Source organism: Frieseomelitta varia, unplaced genomic scaffold (assembly GCF_011392965.1).
Source record: "Frieseomelitta varia isolate USP_RPSP 00005682 unplaced genomic scaffold, Fvar_1.2 scaffold_139, whole genome shotgun sequence".
Lineage (NCBI taxonomy): Eukaryota > Metazoa > Arthropoda > Insecta > Hymenoptera > Apidae > Frieseomelitta > Frieseomelitta varia.
The window spans coordinates 199,183-220,853 of record NW_025109072.1 but is presented as its reverse complement, the minus strand read 5'-3'; the positions used below and the strand labels follow the sequence as shown (position 1 = coordinate 220,853).

The 21,671-nt window shown below is 33.9% G+C and overlaps 4 protein-coding genes across 8 annotated transcripts in view; 2 read left to right on the top strand and 2 right to left on the bottom strand.

The window, feature by feature from the left end:
* Positions 1–8,993, top strand: part of LOC122531924 — a 10,864-nt gene extending 1,871 nt beyond the window's left edge. For all 3 annotated transcript variants that reach the window (XM_043660267.1, XM_043660258.1, XM_043660249.1), the window contains 3 exons: positions 3,416–3,552; positions 4,228–4,404; positions 7,307–8,993. In XM_043660267.1, the coding sequence (XP_043516202.1) occupies positions 3,416–3,552; positions 4,228–4,404; positions 7,307–7,479 (487 nt within the window). In that variant the 3' untranslated portion in view covers positions 7,480–8,993. The remainder of the gene's footprint in view (positions 1–3,415; positions 3,553–4,227; positions 4,405–7,306) is intronic.
* Positions 8,994–9,441: 448 nt separating this feature from the next.
* LOC122531939 (ATP synthase subunit O, mitochondrial) lies at positions 9,442–10,699 on the top strand. Its single transcript, XM_043660277.1, has 4 exons — positions 9,442–9,578; positions 9,769–9,813; positions 9,971–10,081; positions 10,149–10,699. The coding sequence occupies exons 1-4, from the start codon at positions 9,552–9,554 to the stop codon at positions 10,593–10,595; spliced, it is 630 nt and encodes a 209-aa protein (XP_043516212.1). The 5' UTR covers positions 9,442–9,551; the 3' UTR covers positions 10,596–10,699.
* Positions 10,700–11,556: 857 nt separating this feature from the next.
* LOC122531968 (WD repeat-containing protein CG11141) lies at positions 11,557–14,765 on the bottom strand. Of its 2 annotated transcripts, none has more exons than XM_043660352.1 (8): positions 14,489–14,765; positions 14,009–14,241; positions 13,658–13,945; positions 13,429–13,589; positions 12,908–13,347; positions 12,667–12,826; positions 11,743–12,572; positions 11,557–11,663 (listed from the first exon to the last, which is right to left on the bottom strand). In XM_043660352.1, exons 2-8 carry the CDS (start codon positions 14,231–14,233, stop codon positions 11,575–11,577), a joined length of 2,193 nt encoding a protein of 730 aa, XP_043516287.1. In that variant the 5' UTR covers positions 14,234–14,241; positions 14,489–14,765; the 3' UTR covers positions 11,557–11,574. The 2 variants fall into 2 exon arrangements, with proteins under 2 accessions (XP_043516287.1, XP_043516297.1); XM_043660362.1 differs by having other exon boundaries at positions 11,779–12,572.
* Positions 14,766–15,893: 1,128 nt separating this feature from the next.
* Positions 15,894–21,031, bottom strand: LOC122531984 (cofilin/actin-depolymerizing factor homolog). 2 transcript variants are annotated; one of them, XM_043660386.1, is made up of 3 exons: positions 20,664–21,031; positions 16,600–16,842; positions 15,894–16,523 (listed from the first exon to the last, which is right to left on the bottom strand). In XM_043660386.1, exons 1-3 carry the CDS (start codon positions 20,664–20,666, stop codon positions 16,323–16,325), a joined length of 447 nt encoding a protein of 148 aa, XP_043516321.1. In that variant the 5' UTR covers positions 20,667–21,031; the 3' UTR covers positions 15,894–16,322. The 2 variants fall into 2 exon arrangements, with proteins under 2 accessions (XP_043516321.1, XP_043516331.1); XM_043660396.1 differs by lacking the exon at positions 20,664–21,031 and adding an exon at positions 17,348–17,497.
* Between the last annotated feature and the right edge of the window lie 640 nt (positions 21,032–21,671).

The following is a 21,671-nucleotide window of genomic DNA, read 5'->3' as shown; positions in this document are numbered from 1 at the left end:
AAAAAAAAAAAAAAAAGAGAAAAAAGAAAAAGAAATTTCTTCGAGGAAGAAAAGTCGCACAATTTATGCCCTTGACACGAGTATGTATTAAGAATCGCGCGGAAATTCTCGCGGGAGAATTTATATTCTCTCAGTGTCAGCAAGTCGTTAAACTTGCTAATTAGCGGGTGAGAAATTGGAAGGCAAGCTCGAGAGAAATTAAAAGAAGCAAAAATTGGGGGAAACCAGGAACGATTGATTAACCGATTTATGCCAATTACTCCGAATCGAGCGTTAAACGAAGACGCCGGACACGGGAGCGAATTCGAATTGCTTCCGGTTAATGAGATTCCAATTAACAGGATAAATAGACTGCTATGACAGAAATCGACCGGCTACAATCGCCAATACATATCGTGCGTTTAACGCACGACTTTGGACCGAAGGAAATTTTCCTCGACGATACTCGGAAATACACATACCGTTCGAAAGAAATTGAAGCTATTATTTACCAGTGTTCTGGCAGGGATTCGTTTGTCTTATCGTCGCGTTTTATTCGCCGAATTACGTCGCGAATCTCGAACGGTAACGCTTAGACGATTTCCTCAAAAGTCGAATCGTGTTGGTGTTCTAGCTCGACTATCCTGATCATCATCTTATCGCTCGTTTCCGAGTTATTCTCAATTCCCAACGTCGTCGCGTTGAAACGAAAAACTATCCATTTGGCATTTTCATATCGAAGTCCTTCCGTTTTTATAATCAAACCGCGCATCACAAAAGAAACACCATGCCGTGCGCTAGAATCAGATAAGGGGGAAAGGTGAAATAATAGTATCACCAGAGTTCCTATTAGTTTGAAGTGTGCTGCGAAGGGTGTTATCGATTTCACAGGATTGGTTTTTCTGAAGAAAGGAAGAGAAGACATAGAGAACGATGACCAACGTCCACTCTTTAAAGACAGTCTCGGCCGTCACCTTTGAACAATTTTCTTCCGCGAGTTTGCCCGTTTTAATGAAAAGTTAAATGTTTCATGAGTTTCCATCCCTCTCATTAATTCTTCTCTTCTCCGACTTACAACGAGATAGCTGAAATGGCCCGACTTGTCCAATAAATTTTATCAAATTGCGAAACGTTTCGAAAGCTGGACGTCTATCCTGTACCAACTTGCTCAATAAAAGAGAATTTCATTTGTTGCTGGACAGTTCGTTAATGTACTAGTAAATTGAATAGTTTTACCTAGCTACGATAAATCCTCACCCTTAGTTAGATTATCAGACATTGCATATTCATTTATCAAATGTCTCTCGTTATGTAATTGCTTAATTATGGCGCAGCACACAAGACTCGACCACCGTTCATGTAACGCATTGCTGCGTAATTTCTACTGCATTTTAAACGTCAAACGCACGCTAATTGCGATTCAAGTATATCGCATAAATGATTATTTCGTGGAAATTACGCGTAAAATTATTACAATGTTACGTTACGTATACGTATACAAGCGAGAAAAAAAGAGAAGAAAAAGAAAGTCAATGGTAATTGAAAATTGTTGATTTGCAATGAAACGGTCAAGAACGTCGCGAGCGTTTGATTTATCATGCAAATGATTTATCAGCTTTCCCAATAGCTCTCCCTGCGTTGTAATATGCCTATCTCGCGCAACGTATCTTACGAAATCACGCGATTTCCGTATCGATTAAGCGAAACGACAGAACGCAGGAGCATTCGTTTTCCTCTGAATCTTCTTTCGTTCTTCTTCTTTCTTTTTTTTTTAATAAAAATTTCTTAAAAAAAAAATTGCCACAGTATATTCTTGTGACAGTGAATACGAAATGTTACATCGAAACGCTCAAGCAAAAATTCGACTTGATATCGGCAATCAAAGCCACCACTGTCACTGTCTCCACCACTGTGACTTACATCACGTGTCATTCGTACTCGTACGTTCCCCTCATTTATTTCTGCTAATTGCACGGATAGTGACAAACTGTCGCGTAGTAAAAGTGAAAAGGCTCGTCTCTGGTAGTCGTGTTCGCCATTTAACTCTTATTATCGAGCAAGAGTACGTTGATAAGCGTAACTTCCAGACCGTTGGGGAATTGAGCGATAAGTAGCGTGCTGACGTAAATCACAATATAAATAGACATCGAAATGAAAGAAACCGGCTTATTAGATTTTTGCGATACTAGGATTATGGGCCTCGAATAATTAACGGTTGGAGGTTAGTCGGGGAATACGCAGGGATCGTTTGCAATTTTAAGAAGCGACACGCAGAAGATACAGACCCCCGAAGAGCGTTCAAACCCGACAATTTCCACGACGCTTCTTCGTTAATATTGGAAGCAACGCGACACTTTATTCCATTTACCTTCTTTTAGAATTTCAGCTCGACGTGCGTAAATCTCCGCGGTTTATTTATAAAAACAAACAAAAAAAAGAGAAAAGAAAGAAAATAGCAGGAACAAAAGCGACACGCGGCAACAAAAGTGCCAACGGGTTTATAACTGCGAACGCTTTAATTCCTAGTAGCTGGATACGTGAATTTTATCAAAGCGTGCAAATTAATGAGACATTTTTATGAAATCAGCGCGGACAATATCTGTTAAATGTGTTAACCTTGGAGATCATTCTCTACCATTCTGCGATCTTTTTAATTCAACCCGTATCGTTTTATCTCCTTCTTATCTTTTTAATTCAACTTGTAACCTCGTAGTTTCGAACGGTGGTGTAGGTCCAAGTTCATTGTTTATCGCTCTGAGCTCCGTCGTGGTGATTTCAAAAAACCAGAGAACACTTCCTCGATGCCAACTTGGTTGAACCTTCATGGTCCAACGCCTTGTTTAACGCGCGAGCACGAAGCATTTCGTCCTAATTCTACTTCGCCTTGTTTTTTTTTCTTTCTTTCTTTCTTTTGCAGTGAAATTATCTGGTGACAAACTAGCACCGAAAGACCCGGTTGCCAAATGAACCGAAATGTCTCGTTTACCGGTATCAAGCGTTTTACAGTTGCGGTGACAAAGCAAAGGTTGTAATTGCTGTTTTTAATTTATAACACGTTTATCTCGTTTCGCGTGGAACAATGGCATTAGCCAAAGGTTTTATTCGACGTTCCACGTTTTATTGAATTTCATCTGATTTCAGCTGGTGCTTTTGCGTTGTATTATATTTTTCCTTGTTTTCTTTTTTCCTGTAAACGTTAACAATCGCGCTTCTTCAGGGCCAGTGTCTGATAGAATTTAGCTTGATGGAATTTAATTAGCTTGATAGAACTTAGGACGATGGAGTTATTGGCTACGAAATAAGTTGCGAACAGCGGACGAAAAGGAAAAGAAAGTGACAATTGAAGGGGAAAGAAGTGGTTAGGTGACGAATCCCTCTAACGAGGAAACTTGGACGATAAAAGTATAATAAGTCTGTGAATTGGTTCTGCTTCCAGAACAACGGATATCGGGATTCCTGTTGACTGTCCAAATTTGATGCTGCTCTTTTATATCGTGCAATTATTCCTGCGCGAGCTCTGCAAAAGCAAGAACCTCATCCGCATCGTGCCGATGGATATGACGGAGTATTATGGTAACTTTGGCGACACCTCAATCATTCGACATCGTTGTCGAAACGACGAAGAATTCAGAACAAAAAAATCTGAGAAACTTTTGGGAAATAATGATTCTTGTCTATTTTCAACTTTTTATGAAAAATGAATGTTCATCAATCGTGTTACTTATAATGGTATTCAAGATTGTATCTGATGCAAATCCATGTGTTTTAATAACTGAAGAGAAAGAATCTATGCGACTATTAATACTGGAACTACCAGAGTGATCAAAATGACCAATTTATACTTTTCTATGGAAATTTTATCCATTTGTAACAGCGTATTTTTAGATACTCGAGTGATTTTTGATAAAAGCATATTAACAGTTTGTGTTCTTTATGTTTAACAAGAGAAGTTTGTGTTCTTTATCGTATTATTAATTTCTACTTGTATCTTGCACTTTAATTTCCTTGCCACAAATATTATGCTTTGGTCGTCGGTAGTTCTAGTGTTAAACAGATATTACGACGAGCATTATAATTTAGACATTTACCATACTTTTACGTGCGTGTGACTTCTGTGCATTTTTTTGCACCTCTGAATTTCCCATGAACGCATAAATGTCCACCATCTATTTACGTGTCGCACAATTTTCCCAAGAGCCAATTCACGATAACGACCAGCACGGATTTTTTTTCACGCTCCTGTTTCAGAAACTCGAACCGGGCCATCCAACATCGGCAACGTGATCTCGCAGATAGTTCTCTGTAAGCAGATCACGCCGGACTTCCACGAGGAAGAATTGTGCAGCATCCAAAAGGACTCCGAGGAAATTCGAGGTTTGATGAACGAGCTGCAAGAGTTTATGCCACAATCGAGTGGCGATATAGGTACCGTCATCATTCTCTCCATCTTCATCATTCTCTGTTCTCTTTTCCCTTTGTGTTTCGATTTCTCTTCGGCTGGTAAATTTACACGACGATCGTTACAATCGTTGCTGATCGAAAAATAAACGCGCGCGAAAGTGGCATCCTTCGAAAAGATAAAAGCTCTTGTCGCGATCAGAGCGGATATTTTCCGAGGGGGAAAGTTGAATTTTGCAACTGGCACGAGAATTGAACGGGCACGTCCGCGGCACTCGATTCCCCTCGAAACGTAAACGCGCCACGTTCATTAATTCAATTACGTTGTCCTGCGAACACTTCGCCATTCTATTTGCCACTCTAATATCTCTTCCTGCTTCGTTGACCTTTCTTTCTCTATCCATCCTTTCTCCTATTCTCTCTCTCTCTCTCACTCTTCTCTCTCTCTACCCGGCCTCTCTATTCAGCCGTCTCTAATCGGGTTACTCCAGAGGCCAAGGTCTGGATTTCAAAGGAGAACACAATTCTCCCTTTCTCTCTGTTCGTCCCTGTGACTGCATCTTACCTCGTTGCTCTTACCAATTCCCATTGATTCCACGGAACAAACGTATTATCCTCCCAACAGGATAAAGCTCGGTATACAGTTATGAAGCGGTAGTGCTTCTCGGTTCACTTCTCAGGCTCGGATAGTACACGACGACCTTAATTACCCATCTGCCGATATAATGAGCGAATTCAGATGCGCCCCTGTGGCCCTCTAGAGACAGGAGCGAGAGAGATGGCACGAAAATCACCGTGTAGCACGATCTTCGATCCTCTGAACGTCAGTTTGAAACTTCGCTTGGTTATTAAGGGAATAACAATTTCAGCTACAAAGAGAGAGAGAGAGAGAGAGAGGGGGGAGGTAAAAATTTGACATTGAGCAAGATCCAGGTCAAGGTCGAGCGAAAACACAGTGTTTCTCTTTAACACTTTATTCGCGTGTGACGAGTAGAAAATTCACGGTTGAGAAAGATCGCAGACCCCCGGATCGTAGAAATGAAATAAGAAAACAAGCAAAATCGTCGGAGTTGTAGGTGAAAATTTCGTGAAAGGGCAGGTCGAGTGGTGTGCGCACGGCGTGTCGTGAAAATTCGTCGGGGAAACGGCGCGAAACGATACGAGAGAGACAGAGAGAGAGAGAGAGAGAGAGAGAGAGAAAAGGAGAGAGGAACGAGATGGAAGGAAGCAGAGCGCGAATAAAAAGGAACGCACGGTTTATTCTCGAGTTGAAATACTTACGCGACTCACTCGCACCAAGGAGGAGCTTTGCCAAAGTGGAAAGAAGAAGAGAATTTCCGAAAGATGTTCGAGCCACAGGAATCCGGTCAATGTGTTGTGTAGTACGGTGGAAGCACGTAAACAAGAAACACAAAACGCAGAAGAAATACATAAAAGCTACGGAGAACGCGAGAGCATTATTTAACATTAAACAGAGCTCTCGGGTCAAGGATAGATGGAAACGTGGAAGCTCGTCCCTGCGTTCCCTCCGTTCTCCACGGAAACGAGAATTCGCTAGGCGCGGGAAAAGGATGGGAAAATCAAAGGTGGAGAGGGAAATATGTCCGACCGCGAACCGATAAAGCAATTCGAGCCACGATTTGCGAAACAATTTCGATAGATAAAGTCGTGCAAACCTTTTGCACGTAGCCAGCAGGATGCACCGTGACCAGCACCCTGCTGACCGATTACCCTTTATTTGCTCTCTCTTCTAGAAAATCTTCTAATGGAATCAAATTGGAATGGAATTAATACGTACGCGTATCGTCGATTATTACGAGGTGCAATTTTCAGGGTCAAGGATGCGAGAAATTCAAAATGCAATTACGACTTTTCAGAAAGGAAAAGCCATCTTGTGGTAATTGAGAGTAAGTTTCGTTGTCTGTCGAACGGAGAGAAAAAAAAAGAAAAAAATGAAAAAAGAAAAGAAAAAGAAGTATGTGAATGAATTACAACGATTGATAAAGAAAATTAAAGTTGTAGTTCCCGAGATGACGAAACGAGCACGTTCGCGTAATATTTTTTTTTTTCCTCTCACTGAATTCACGGTACTCCATTCGCCAAGATTCTCGGAGAGTCGATGAAACCACTCGTGATTTTACGATGATGCAAAGTCGAACGCGAAAAGATCTCAACGAGCAGGCAACGCAATTTATTGCCGTCGTACCAATGGAGGAGTTAAGTCGCCTTTTCATCGTAGCACGATACGAGCTCGTACGATTTTTTCGTATTGCCTGGCATCGCGTGAAATGGCATCGTCCCCAGGAAGTTGTCGGGCTAATGGCGACGATATATCTCGCGTAAGAAGGCTTACATCACATTTCGCTACAATTTGTCCGACAATTTTTTCCGTTTTCGCGTTTTCATTCGTCGCGATTCTGAAATACGTTCCCAGAATATAAAGGATTCGTTCGTTTTTCACGTGCATTCATCGTTGAAGGTGATATACTTTCAGAGAAGAATGCTCCTTTGAAAAATACAGATACTAGAAGATGACATTGAAAGTCATACATTATACAAATATCGATACGATTGAACAGGTTGATTTGAGACAGGTGATTTGAGACATTGTAGTTAAATATCACATTTTGCTACCTTTCGTTCTTTCTAAACTTGTACGCTTTGCAAATCTCTCTAAACGAAAACTGTAGACTTGAAGAAATCGTGAAACATCTGTGAATTTCAGTGGAACCTACCCACACAACAACGTTTAGTGTAAAAAAAAATTAATGTACCAGTAAATCAAAAGATTTGATATTCTAAAATAAATAGGGTAAAGGAGTAACGAAAAATGCTTTCCAAAGAATTCCTTTTCCTTCCCGTTAAATAGTTGCTCGTTGACTATTTGGTATTCAAAGCTAAGAAAATTTTCTCTACACTTCATTTACAGAAAAGTATTCAGCCCTACAGAGTGCCGGAAGTAGGGGTAACCGTACCAACGGCAGGCGGACACATCGATGGAACCAAAGCACCGATAGGCCTAGCAGACCCACCAGACAATCATCCTACTTTCGCGGAGCTTTGAATCTCTTTTGTTGTACCGCACGAGCCAACTATGTTTAATCGAATTAACCGTAATTTGGCCACCAAATTTCGTTTAAACATCAAGCCCCTCCACCAAGAAATGTTTACTAGTTTAAATACCGGATTACCCTTCTCGATTTTCTGTCGGTAAACCTTGCGATTGAGTCACAAAGTCGAGGGAAAACTTCCCCTATATTTTTCAATTGAAACGACTCTAGTCTCAACTCTAATCGATCTTAGGCGATAAGAAACCTGACACTAAAGCTTTATTTAGTTCGTAAGTACTGATCTTTAAATATAGAGACATACTCGGTATTTTTATAAAGAAGTTTCATTTACCGCGAAATCGTTTAAACGATTAAAATTGAAAGAAATCTGACTCACGATGCAATCTCGTCGAAGTTTTGCATTGTTGATTGACCAATCAGTTCCACAAAACGACGAAGGCAAATCGATTTCTCGGTGAATTTTTATTAGAATTCCTCCGGTTCTTCGATCAGATGGCAGATGATATCTAGTATTTAAAAAAGAAAGAGAGGTTAATGTAAGAACAATCATTGTAGATGCCGTTTTATTCGTGTAACTATTAATCCGAACTGTGATGAACGAGCTCAAATTTATCGCTGATCGGCCAGCGTGTAAGAAACTACGCATCACGTCGGAAAGTAGGAAAATAAAATACCAATTGAATTGAAGAACGTTGATTACATATAGTGGACCAATGTGAACCACGTATCGCTCGTATGCAATGAAAGTGACGCAATCAAAAGAATTTATATATTTGAAACTTTAATCGTATTAGACTGTGAAAGTATTCCATTTTTATCTAGTTACAATTACAAAAATCACGCGCTTGGATTCTTTCATTGTTATTCATGTGTTAATAAAAAAAGAAACGTTTCGTGTTTTCAACTTGTGTCATTTTTTATAGCAAATTAGCGATACGGTTCTGTAAACGGTTCATTTTAATGTTAAATATATTAATATATGAATATTGAAAAAAGATATATGTATATGTGAAATCTCTCTCTCTCTATATATATATATATATATACATCTATTACATATACACGTTGCATTGAATCGTATAAAATTAAATATAATATAATGTTGGTTTTTCGACTACGTATCGATAAACGATAGTGATTATTATTGTTTCATTAAACATAATTGACTCTTTTGTCTAGTGGTACGTCGATATCTTTTGCATTTGATTTCAATCGTCAATCAAAATATTACAAAAAAAGGATTCATGTACGATACGAGTTATTGATCTTTTAGTTAAAATCTGGATATTAAATAGAAATCTACATAAGAACATAAACATATGAAAAGAAGTACAAGACCGTGCATGACATTCTATACGTGAAACATGAATATTAACGTTCATGTTATCGATATTTTATCTGTTTGACAAATCCTTAAATGTTTGTTTCGCTTGGCGGTATAAGCTATTAAACGTTCTGTTCAAATTCTTTATCGACCAGAAGTTTCACTGTATCGTACATTGTATCATATTCGAAGAACAATAAATAAATTACTGTATGTTAAAAGTTTGTACTTATTTGGTGTTGATATCAAAATTTTCTTCGCTGCTCAACTGATACGTATACAAGAAAGTAAAAATATGAGAGAATAAAACAAACGCATGATACACCTTAAAAGTAGTTGAAAGTAATGTATTATTGAAGTCAATGAATTTTTGCTTACCAAAATTCCTCTCGTTTTTATCGAATTTTTGTTCAAACTGTTCAGATGTCTATCTCTTCAAAATTACAATACGCTATTGCCCTCTTGCGAAGACCAGAGGAAACTATATAGCGCGTAATTACAAAATGATGACCTAAAATAATAAATAATATATTTAAACATATTACATAGTTGATTGAATTGTAGTAATAAGTAAATAAACGAACGACGGTAAATAATCTTATGTTAATTGTTACATAAATAAAATTTTGTAAGTTTAAAATTATTTCTACAGATGTCGCTATTAAAATAGAAAATGTATTCACTTACACATCTGTGTGAAACAGTTCACGTTATATAATGGTGGATTTGTAGAACTGCACTTGTAGTTCTTGTATTTGGATACCTGTTATTTGAAATATATGACAATGTCCTTTAGCAGAGTAATTGTAAGTAATATTATAATCTACAACTTATTACGATCATTAATATTTCAATAAAATGTATAAAAGTGACATTCCCACAATTAAATAAAAGTAAAATATTCTGACAATTTAATTGTTGAATTGATTGGATGAAAACATTCTAAAACTAAAAAATATTGTATAAAATTAACAAAAAAATATTATCATTTTGTAGGTGCGGTCACTTTCTACCAGTTCTGTTACTCAACAATTGATCAAGGTACTTTTTAGAATGCATATTGGACATAAAATTATATAACTTTGAAGAATACTTAACTAGTATTTTATAATTATATGACCATTTGTAATTCAGCATTCTATGAATTATATTTAAAGATTTTTTATTAATTTAAATTATATTGTCTCTTTGTTTTTAGCCTCCAATCCAAGTATACGGAATAGAAGGACGATATGCCACTGCACTTTATTCTGCAGCTACAAAACAAAAAACATTAAATAATGTTGAAAAAGATCTGCTTAAACTTCAAGTACGTATAACAAAGATTTGATTCTTAATTATTGTTATTAATACTATTAATGAAAACATGATGTTAGGATCTTCTGAAGAAGGATAAACAATTAGGAGAATTTGTGCAGAATCCATCAATAAAACGAAAAGATAAAGTAGAAGCACTTAAGGCAATTGGTAAAAAAGTTAGTCTCAGTAGTGAAACTGTAAATATATTGGGTCTACTGGCAGAAAATGGCCGACTTTCACTTCTAAACAGTGTGATTAATACATTTAAATTATTTATGGCTGCTAATAGAGGTGAGGTTCCTTGTGAAGTAATAACTGCAAAACCACTTGATAATGAAATAACATCTAAGCTCCAAGCAGCTCTAAAGGGATTTTTAAATAAAGGTGAATCTATTTTGCTTACATCAAAAACTGATCCTTCTATTATTGGAGGTATGATTATATCAATAGGTGATAAATATATAGACATGAGTGTTGCCAGTAAAGTAAAAAAATACTCTGATATTATTGCCGACACAGTGTGATCACTTTTTCTAATATTCAGTGATATGAGTACTCACATAGAACAATTTATTGTATATATCATTAAACAATAAAATATTCAGAATCTACTTATTCCTATTAAAAAGGTCTGTTTTTTATTATATTAAACCATTTTACATACAAATAAGCTTTATTACATTTTTTTTAAATAAAATCAATCAAGATGAAAAATGAAATCTTATTCTTTATGATACTGTATGATACAGTAAAATAATTATATTTGTTCTTATACTAACAAAAATTTAAATGCCATTTAAAAAGTATTTTTATTTGAAAAATTAAGTACTTACAATGTTCTGAATTTGTATATGCATTTACAGAGAAGTGCACAAGGTTCAATTTTTAAATGTCACTACATTTTATAAATTAATGTACAATTATAACTTCTATTAACATTATCTTTTAGTATAGTTAATGTGTTTACTGATAGTCTCAAATAGCAAACAATTGACTACCTTTCGTAAAAATTTTAAATGGAATGTTATAAATAATCACGCAAAAAAATGTGCTTGCATATTATTTTACAATACGTTTTACAATGTGTAACAATAGATATATAATACTATGTAACAATAAATCTTAAAAAAGAGATTAATTATCATAATTTTTCTTTTTACAAATTTGTTTGCAATAATTCTAGAAAAAAACCAAAAAAATAGATCTCAGAAATATTATGCATAAAGTTATTCAAATATTCTTAATATTTACCAGACATTTTGCAATTTTTTTGTTTATGATTAAAACATAAATTACACTAAAATGAGACTAGAAAATATTGTCTAATCTAAATTTAAGTGTGTGAAAAAATCCACACGTAAATTTTTACTCTAACTATGAGAATAACTTCTTTGGATGGATGTGCAGAAAAAATTGAAGGCACATCAGCATAAAGTTTAAAAAAGAAATCATTCATCAAAATTGAAGTAATTTCTATAGTTTTTCCCTTACTTTATCTATATTTCATATTGCAACTGGAGGTATATCATTTTTTACTAAAACCCAATCTTCTTCCTCAAGTGTAGTTGATATCATAAACTCATTTGGTACAACTGGAAATATATGTATTCGATTTATATATTACAAAAATATAATCGTATATATATCAAAAACTAATTTTAATATACTTACTATGAAATTCAATTTCTAATTCATGTTTATCCATACCTGTTGGATGTAGCAATTTCCCATCAACATAATTACTTTGTTGTAAAGGTTCATTTAATTTATCTTGTAAAAGTTTTTTTCTACATTCACTTAAATCTTCTAACTTTCTTAATTCTGTACGGTAACTGACATCTTCATCACCAGATTCCGTTTCTGTATGATCACTGTACTCATTTTTTTCTTCTGTGAAAGTATTGGAATGTACTGTACAATCTATATACGTATCAATAGATTGGGACATGTTTGAATTAGTAGTACTAATTTGACTATTTGTCATATATTTTGATAAATCAAAGTCCAGAACATCAGACAAAAGTTTTTCTTTATTTTCAACATCACGTTGAATTGATTCGAGATTCCTCTCAGTTTTTAATATAAAGTCATCATCGACACTGAGTGTTAGTGAAGAAGAATGTGTCGTTTTTGCATCATTAGCATTTATTTTGTCTTTATTGGAAGCAGACAAATCGCTCGAATTAGCGTCAGTCAATGATAAAGAATTTTCATTTCCATTTATTAGTCTATTACGTGATTTTTTAATCTTCCTTTCTGGAGTAAATACAACATCTTCAAATTCTTGTTGACTAATTTTTTCAAATATTTGCCTTCTATCATTATGTTTTTCATTTTGTTCACTACTTTTTTGTTTAGAAACATCACTATGTTCTGTTATTTGACTACTGTCTGTTATTAATGAAGAATTAATATTTTCTGATATTGCTAGAACTTCTACAGCTTCTTCTGCATTTGTAACTGATGTTACATCAGTACCAACAGTAACAATTGGTACAATTCTAAAAAGTAATATATATATATATATATTCTTATACAATTTATATACTATTTATTAATAAAAATAAATATTTTTTTTTTATTAGGATACTTTACCCTACAAACTGAATAATATTACTTGGATTCATTTTATGGAAAGGAATAGCTGGCACTATTGTACTTTCCATTAATTTTGAAGTTATTTCTAATATACCATTGGTAACTGGTTTACTACTTTCAGCAAATGACAATAATGGATCTGATATATTATTTGTTTCTAAACATAAATTAGTTTTTAAAATTTAAATATTAGAAAAATATTAATAATAATATTCCGAAAAATATTTAATAAAGATACCTGATGAAAACATGTTAGTTTCAGGATAATATGCAATACGTATTATGTTTCTTTCCCCTTCTAATATAAATATTTCATCTTTTGTACAAGCAACATCAGTAACACGACGTAAATCTGTTATGATGGATGTTATAGCAATAGTTTGTGGATTTACTACATATATAATATCCTCACTGTATGTAACTAATAAATCATCACAAAACGGTAAAATGACACCAAATGTAGGTTCCCCACGATTCCTTTTACAACTTTCTGGTGCTGGATTTAAAAGCTCTACTTCTGTATGTCCAGATCGAACGGCATCCTTAAAAATAAGCGTTTTTAATACAGTTCCAGTTTTATCAGCTTGCCATAAACGTAATCCTGGTCTACTAGCATATATTACTAAATCTTGTATATAATTTTGTCTACAACCAAACACAGCACCTAATCTTCCCAATCTAGAACACAGTATTATTACGGTTTCATTTATAATATTAGTATTCCTCAAAAATTTGGAATTAATTAAATGAAATACTGACGTTTTGCGTTCTTTTTGACCAACTTGCGTTACCTTTCCATTCTCATTTCTATTTACCAATATTGTACGTAATGTTGTAGAGACTAACAATAAACCTTGCTGATAACTTAATTGCACTACTGCATATTTCTCATTTAACAATTCTGATGATTTTGAAAGATGCTACAAAAATATATATATATAAAAATTTATGAATAATGTCACTATGCTATTTAATTTACATTACGTACCATATAAAAATCAATTTCAGTAAGTACAACTAAACCATCTTGATCTCCACTAAATAATTTCATACCATTCTTAGACCACTCAACTGTTGTTACTGCACTATTATGCAAACCACTTATGCTATACCTTTCAACTTGTTTTTTCTGCTTTGGTTTCAAGCTATCTGGTAATGAATCTGGTGGACTTTTAGGTATTTGAAATACAGTTACTACTCCATGTTCATTACCAGCAGCAACCATATAGTCTACTGTTGATATCACTTGAATACATGTAATTTTTGAATTGACATTCTGAAAAAATTGAAAAATAAAAATATGAATTATAAAATAAATTAAGGATATATTTTATATTACCTCACATCGAAGCCTTTGCAAATCTTGCTTTATTCTATCAAACCAATATACTAATCCATAGTTAGTTCCAATGGCTATAAATTCAGGTACTGCATCAATACAGGTAAAGTTAATGTTATGTGTAAAAAGTCCAGTTTGAATTTTTGCAGGTATTTGTTGAAGAAGCATAGCAAGAGGTGCCCATTCTCGTAAAGTACCACCATCTTCACACATAGGTGTTGTCATTGTAAATGCTACATATATAAATTATATTATAATTTATATTCATCACATATTTAATAAGAAAAAATTACAAATGACATAAGTAATAACAAATTAAGATAATTCGTAAATAAAGTTTGATATTTTTTTTGTGCAACATTTTATATTATATACGTAAATTATTAATGATAAACTACACTATAGTCACTCTAAAAGTGACACGTATGAAATCGTTATTTATCATTATTCATAAATTTACTACATGATATATAAAATTACCTTCTTATAGAATTAATGTGATTTGTAAAAAATATTAAAGTCACATTCAATCACATTTCTTTTATCGTATTACATAAAATAATATTTTCACAAACATTTTAATAGTTCATCTAATATTTTATAATTCGGTAAATTCTAACAAGACTACAGTGCACGCCTTCAAGCACCATAAACCACATCATATATAGAACAGACATATGACTATGATTACACTAAAGCTCGTATTTTCTAGATTTATCCTATTTAATATTGTCAAATAAAAATGTATATGTAAAATTCATTTGCTACATTTGTACTATAAAAATAAATACATAGAATATTGATATTTACATAATACTATAATATAGTATTAATATATTCAAAAAATGATCAGAGAATAACATTTTCAAAATGAAAATTTAATAATAGTGCATACTTCCAAAATATAAAAATTAAAACTGATAATTTTTTACGTACGTATTAATCATACAAATTTAAGCTTATATATATATATATATATATATATATATATAAAATAATATTAATTAAAGCAAAAATTCACATATTTATAAGAAACTGTGTAATATGTAGTATACATACTATGTAGTATATATATGTAAATGGTTATTAAGCACACTAGAGAAGTGCTGCATTCAGGATATGTGTATTCTATTATCAATGTTTATCAAGTGTAAAATGTTATAGATTGCGAAGATAAGTTGCAAATTTTCTTGAATTTTAGTGTCTATTTAAAAAATAAAATTTTTGAAAACAATAATTCAATTTGATTAACTGTAATATTCAAATGTTTTTATTCACTAAAAAGTAAGGTTCCTACATAGAAAAGCGATAAATCAATAATATTTATATCTTGGTTAAGAATGTAAGAATACTAATATATGTATTTTATAAAGTTTTTCTTGTTTTTATACCAATTACAAAAGAAATTTATTTCAGTTAAGACTATAAATTTCAAGGTCAGCAGAGTAAAATAAAAGATAATAGAATTTATTTAACGAAAAAATACCAAAGCTTAAAACATCTTTATTTTTTCTTTTTTGTAAATAATATATACAAAAAAAGGTTAGCAAATTTTTCGTCAAATTGCATAATATGGTATACTAAAAAATAAAAATTACTATATATATTACGTATTAAATTTTAATGGTTAACGAAAAATATAAATAGACGAATCCAAAAATTATAACCATTATTTGTATGTTAAATTTGAAACAAGATTTTTATAATTCAATATAAAGAATTATTGAAAATAATAGAAGCAAATTTTATTTCATATATAAAACGATGAATTGACTTGTCATATACAAACGATATTACTAATTGTTACCTTCACTTTTATAACAAACCAAACAATTGACAACACATTAGGAAAATATGGGACTTACTAATGGGATTTCACAAAATGTCATTATGAAATGAATTTAATTTAAACATTATACAGCCGATGACAAAAATGTAATGCTTTCATTCTTACTGCCTGACTGGTTGTAAACTGTTATTCTTTTACAAGTATCTTATTATTATAATAGTATAATATTAATATTATATCAGACAGATTCACACAACGTTCGCAGTATGAAAAGTGATTTTTTTCTTTATATATTTTTTGTTCTTTTTATGTTCCTTTCTGCTAATGTTTACGCTCCCCAATGACTAATATATGTAGCACAAATACTTAGTAATCGTTTTCGTTTAAACGTGAAAAATGTGTAAAAACGTGAACGTTCGATGCGACGACGGTATAGAGCATTATTTTGGGGAAGGGAATTTGCGTACTGTTTTTCACTTGATTTCTCTCAATAATATTAATAATTTTGGATTTGCTGAAATACTCCTAATTCCTGTCAGTGGCTCGGAGCTTTTCTTCAACAGCTTCTTCAGAAGCCTCTGAAAGGTCTGTTGCCTGTATATATTTTTGCACACCAACTAAGGATTTTTTCAAAGCATCGAAAGAACTAGAATACAACATCTTCTTCTTGACTTTAGCTGTGTCAGGACACCACGACATCAAGAATAATTTTTGTTTCTTGGAAGCCTGAAAAGTAACAAAATCCAATTGAATATTTCAGGCAAAATTTTCAATGATACCAATTATATATTAAGAATATTACCTCGGAAGTACCCTGACACTGATGAGTGTATTCAAAATCAAAGAGGCCATAGCGACATTCTCCACTACCACCTTTCTGCAAATCTTCAAGGAAAGCGTCATAAGCTGCGTCGCGAGGTCCGATGACTTCAACATCAATTTGCTTCTCGTCCTTTATGTAAAAGATTACATATCGATGCTTTTTGTCTTTTTTAATCTCTTCGTATGTTGTCTTACAAACATCGGCCACTGTTACTCCAGATGCCTAAATAGAAAAGACAAACAACTATTAATAACATTTAACAAACATTTCATTTGTTTCCCAATGTGTTTGCAACAAATTCTCTTTTGTAAAAAATTACAATTGATAATCAAGTGATTGATCAACACAGAGGGGAAATTTAAAGTAACATACGATCATGATTATCGCATAATATTATAAGTGAAACAAATGTAATAATGAGTCATAAGGCTGCGTAAGAGTCCAGTAAAAAAAAAAAAATTGTTTATAAAACTGAGGCATACTCGTTGAAATTGATACCGGTGACAAGAAATCTATAAGACTTTATACGATTTATGACACGTATTCTTGCTGCGTACGTAAGAACATGAAAGTTCATTTGAATTTAATACTTCGTGAGATTCTTTCACTTAAATGTTTCGACAATACATCGAAACAACCATAATTAGAAAATACGTGAGTTTGATGATAATTGCATTCGATATTTATCGAATATATTTCGTCGATTATCAAGCTATTGTTGATTTACCATTCGACAACCTTCTCCCGTCCCACCTCTTCCATGATAGTCACTCAGATAAGTAATATTTTTTTCTTTTGGCGTCGGTGCGAACACAGATTACGAGCGTCGGACATCTTTCTGCATTTGTGATGTTATAACGAAGTGGTTGACTGACGATGAGATTGTGCCAATATCGGTACTATCAGTATTACGTGCGTCATGTTAGTCTGGCCGTTTAAGCTTATTTCGCGGGTAAACGTAGGGGACGTACCGAAATAAAGTCTTCCCACGCACGAATTCGATGCTAAAAGAGATCCGACGTCCATTTCTAAAGTTATCCCTTGCTTTCAGGCACGTGCCACACGGTACAGAGGTCCGTTGGACTGCGTGTTTCTTCCACTCTGTGGAAATTTGTGAAATACGACCATGACATGACACCCGGACGTGAAATTCTGGCGAAGGGGGCAAAATAGGGGAAGATAAAGGAGAACGGAAGAGCGAGGAGGGGAGAGAAAGAGAAAAAGGGAGGTAACAACGCCACAAATGGGCGACACATGCAGAGTAAAAAGTGGGATAGTTATTTTTGAAACAGAACAGCCTTCAATCGGATAGGATTTAATGCTTTTGATTCGATGGTAATTGCGAAAAAAATTCTTGATTACCTTGCAACTAATGTAAGGAATCGTAACAAAAACAAACAGGTTCACGGCTAGAAACAAGAAATTGCAAGATTGCTAAAATTAGTCGGGTAAAACGTAATTCGATATTTGAAGATAAAGCAGATACTTTGCCAGACCAACTATACATACTTGCTAAAACTTCATCATTTATTTAAATTCAAAGCAATCTAAATTGCACGTAGAATGATGATCCAACTAAAATTATTTCATATTATTATTTATAACGATTACTGTACACACGCGTACAATTGAATAGAAATAAAGATATTTCTAAGAAATGATGTTTATAAAATTAATTTTTACCGATTGGTTCACTGTGTTCCATTGTAAATACCTTCTGTGTGAACGGTCAAAGCGGTTTGTCTATTCCAGTATAATGAAAGTAAGGGTCGACTGGGGTGCAAAAGGGTCCGACGAAAAGTGTAACGTGGTTGGAGGATAGCCAGTGGATGGAGGATGCAATTCCTCGGTCGATATTCTGGCACGACAGGGGATGCCGGTTAGGGCCAGACTTGGCTCCCTCTAGGGCGTTGTTGTAAACGTCTCTTGTGTGTGGCACAAGGTCAAACGGAAGATGATTCACCGATGAGGAGCGACATGGTCGGTTGTTTAACTGTCGAGTATACTACTCGTTTACACATACGTCTTCATATTATTTCACGATTCGACAATACTAAAAGAACAGTAAATATTCAAGTTCTATTATAAGAAAAGTGAAACATTACTCGAAGACGTGTAAAATCTATTGACAAGAATAAAGCATTCATTTACATGTTTAAATTCAGTTATCTTTACTTATTTTAGATTCTAATTGCCCCAATTCCATTGATATCCTATAATGATAGGGATCTTTGTGAAAATTTTAAATGCACGATGAAACTGTGTGATGAAATGAATTTAAATGGAGGAGGATAAATGGCTATTTCAAGCAACGATGCGAAAAAGAAAAGGTTAAACGATTATGAATAAGACACAAAGTAAAATTAATCATCGCATTGCTAAAAATAATCAGTTTATTCATCACGTTTACGAAGGCGTCAGTGAACTTTGAGAGTCACTGGCCTGCAAGAACCGACCTCCTTACGGGCTCATTGAATTTTTCCCTCTCTACCAGAACTCTTGTAGTTCACTGTCATCTTCAAAGCTAGATAGAGGGGAAGAGTTAGTTTCGCAAGGAATTCGGCTCTTCATTACCAAGGATACAGCGTTCATTGGTATCTAATATAAATATTTAAAATATATTCGGAGAATGGTACTTGTGCGTAGTTTCACATGGTTAATTTTCTGTCGCCAATTTGCCGGAAACGGAACGCAACTACTTAATGAATTCTTCCGGAACTTCGATAGATGCTGATAAATCATTTATAATATAAATCTTGAATTGTCAGAAGTTTGAAAATATTTACAAAGACACTGACAGTATTAATAAATTGTGACTTTTACTTCCGTATATAGAATGTGTAATTGTAATTGCAACGGATAAAACTTTACCTGAATGGAAATAGCAAATTAAAGTTATTTTGCTATACATGAAATTTATCTTTAAATAAATCATGAAGCACATTCATGCAAATAGACAATATTAATCGACATTTATATAAATAGAAAGTTTACACTGCGTATAGGTGTTTTTTCTTCCAAGCATACAGTAACAAAATAAATAAACAAAATGGTATAATATGAATGTAAAAAGATAAAATATACACAATAAAAAAGAACGGTTCCTGATCGATAACAGTATTCGATATTTCAACATCGCATGAGAAAATTTGTACAAATTTTCAGTCTGGCATAACCTATTCGTTATATAAATTTTTGGCAATTACGACGAAAATTCGAGAAACATTTAAGCCGAGGACACGAATTACACGTTGATAACAATACTTCAATATATTTTATAGCATCCAATGAGATCAACGTTAAATATATGAAACACAGAAAGGAACAAGTCCTTATTAATTTCAGCACCATTAAAATCGAGCAAAAAATTTTGTTTTTGCGTCGTTACTATATTTCGTTTTCGTTGAAAGAATTGTAATTGTTTAGATTTAAATAATTTGCACCGAATCGAAGCATGTAAAGACAAACTAAAAAGACCAGCCATAAGAAATGTTAGATTAACGAGAAAATATCTTTCTACTAGTGGAGCAAGCAATTCTTCGTTCCTTGTAATTAAATAGAACTGAGAAGGAATTCACAAAGATGATTGCCATGCGACAATACGTTACAACCTAACTGTGAGTTTTTACTCGTCAACGATGTACAATTTTTTTTTCCGTCACCGATCGCAGTTGGTCTTCGAGTCTTTAACTATCGTATCGTGAAACTGGAAATGAATCATCCGTTTCCTGGAAGCAAGGAATCGCGATTGGCACGTAAAAATACACCTACGTTACAGGTTTTAATGATGTTTGGTTTGTTGCTAGAAGCCAAAAAAAAATCAATAGCACAAATGATTTCAAGCGAATAGTTAAGAATAAATGATATCGGTCGAGTGGTGTGGCCAAAAGAAGAAAGCAGTCGTTCTCGCGGCGTATTGCCGGGACAGAAATGGCGACCGGCGCGTCTGCTTCGGCCATAACCACAAAATAAGCCGTGTACCGGTTTCCAAAAGATTGTTGACATTTTTTGGAAGTTGAGTGCATGCACAGTGTGATATTTACCATTTCGTGATGTAGTAGCCGGTGAGAAGAATCACGTAAACAAGCACTTTAACCTACACTTTCACGAGAGCCTCGATCTGGTGGAACTGGATAGATGCAGTGTCCAGTCGCGGGGGTCGCGGCTCACGAACGAACGGGAAGGGAGGCTCCTCTCTTAGCTAGCTTTCTGCGAATCCTGTATCCCTACGCCTGCGCGCGCGCACTCTGATTAACTTTGTCTTGATTGGCCGATCACTGGCTAACAAGAATTCGTAATTGATCAGGCGGATACTTTTTTCAGAAAATTCATTAACAAATTGTATATGCTGAACAATCTGTTCTTTTCTGCGGCAAATCAACAAATTAAATTCATGTAAACGTAAACTTTATTTTGAAACCGGTAGAATTGCTCCACAGTGCGCAAGCGTTGTGTGATGCGGTCGTGCCGGTCGTTTATATAGCATCTAATTTTATCTAGAATACGATGTTTTTTCAAATTACTCTCCAAATAAGAACAATTAATGAGTTCTAACAAAGTCACGGAATAACTAGAGAGATCATTCAAGAGACAATGATAAGTAATTAGATAAGATAGAAATTAATCATCGATGTGACCTGCCGGTCATATCAACCAATCATAATAAGGGACGTGGGGAAATTACCTTATATGGACAGCGGCGTGCAAGCGACCGCATACAGACGTCGCGCGTCGTTCTGTGCGCATGCTGCTTGCTTTGCGTGCGCACGACGCGCAATGTAGTTAATACTTTCAAAAGAATTTGAACTATAACATCAACTATATCAATTAGATGACGGCTTCGAGTAAATTTATCGTTAAAGATTAAAATATATTGTAAAAATTGAATAATCGATGATAAATTTTTTTGTTAAAAATATTATCTTGAGCAAGATATATTGTTTTTTTTAAATTATTAAGTAAATTAAATTTGATAAGGATACTTCAAGTAATGTGTTTGCCAGATATATTCATGTGACATTATATTTATGTTTGAGAAATAACATTATGAT

Excerpts from the sequence above, each read along its gene's own strand:
- LOC122531939 (XM_043660277.1), top strand. The coding sequence starts at position 9,552 with ATGACAATGTCCTTTAGCAGAGTAATT. Across the intron at positions 9,814-9,970 it reads TTACTCAACAATTGATCAAG|CCTCCAATCCAAGTATACGG; the intron begins GTACTTTTTAGA and ends CTTTGTTTTTAG. Across the intron at positions 10,082-10,148 it reads AAGATCTGCTTAAACTTCAA|GATCTTCTGAAGAAGGATAA; the intron begins GTACGTATAACA and ends ACATGATGTTAG.
- LOC122531968 (XM_043660352.1), bottom strand. The coding sequence starts at position 14,233 with ATGACAACACCTATGTGTGAAGATGGTGGTACTTTACGAGAATGGGCA. Across the intron at positions 13,946-14,008 it reads TGCAAAGGCTTCGATGTGAG|AATGTCAATTCAAAAATTAC; the intron begins GTAATATAAAAT and ends CAATTTTTTCAG. Across the intron at positions 12,573-12,666 it reads AATATTATTCAGTTTGTAGG|AATTGTACCAATTGTTACTG; the intron begins GTAAAGTATCCT and ends ATTACTTTTTAG.
- LOC122531984 (XM_043660386.1), bottom strand. Across the intron at positions 16,524-16,599 it reads AGTGTCAGGGTACTTCCGAG|GCTTCCAAGAAACAAAAATT; the intron begins GTAATATTCTTA and ends GTTACTTTTCAG.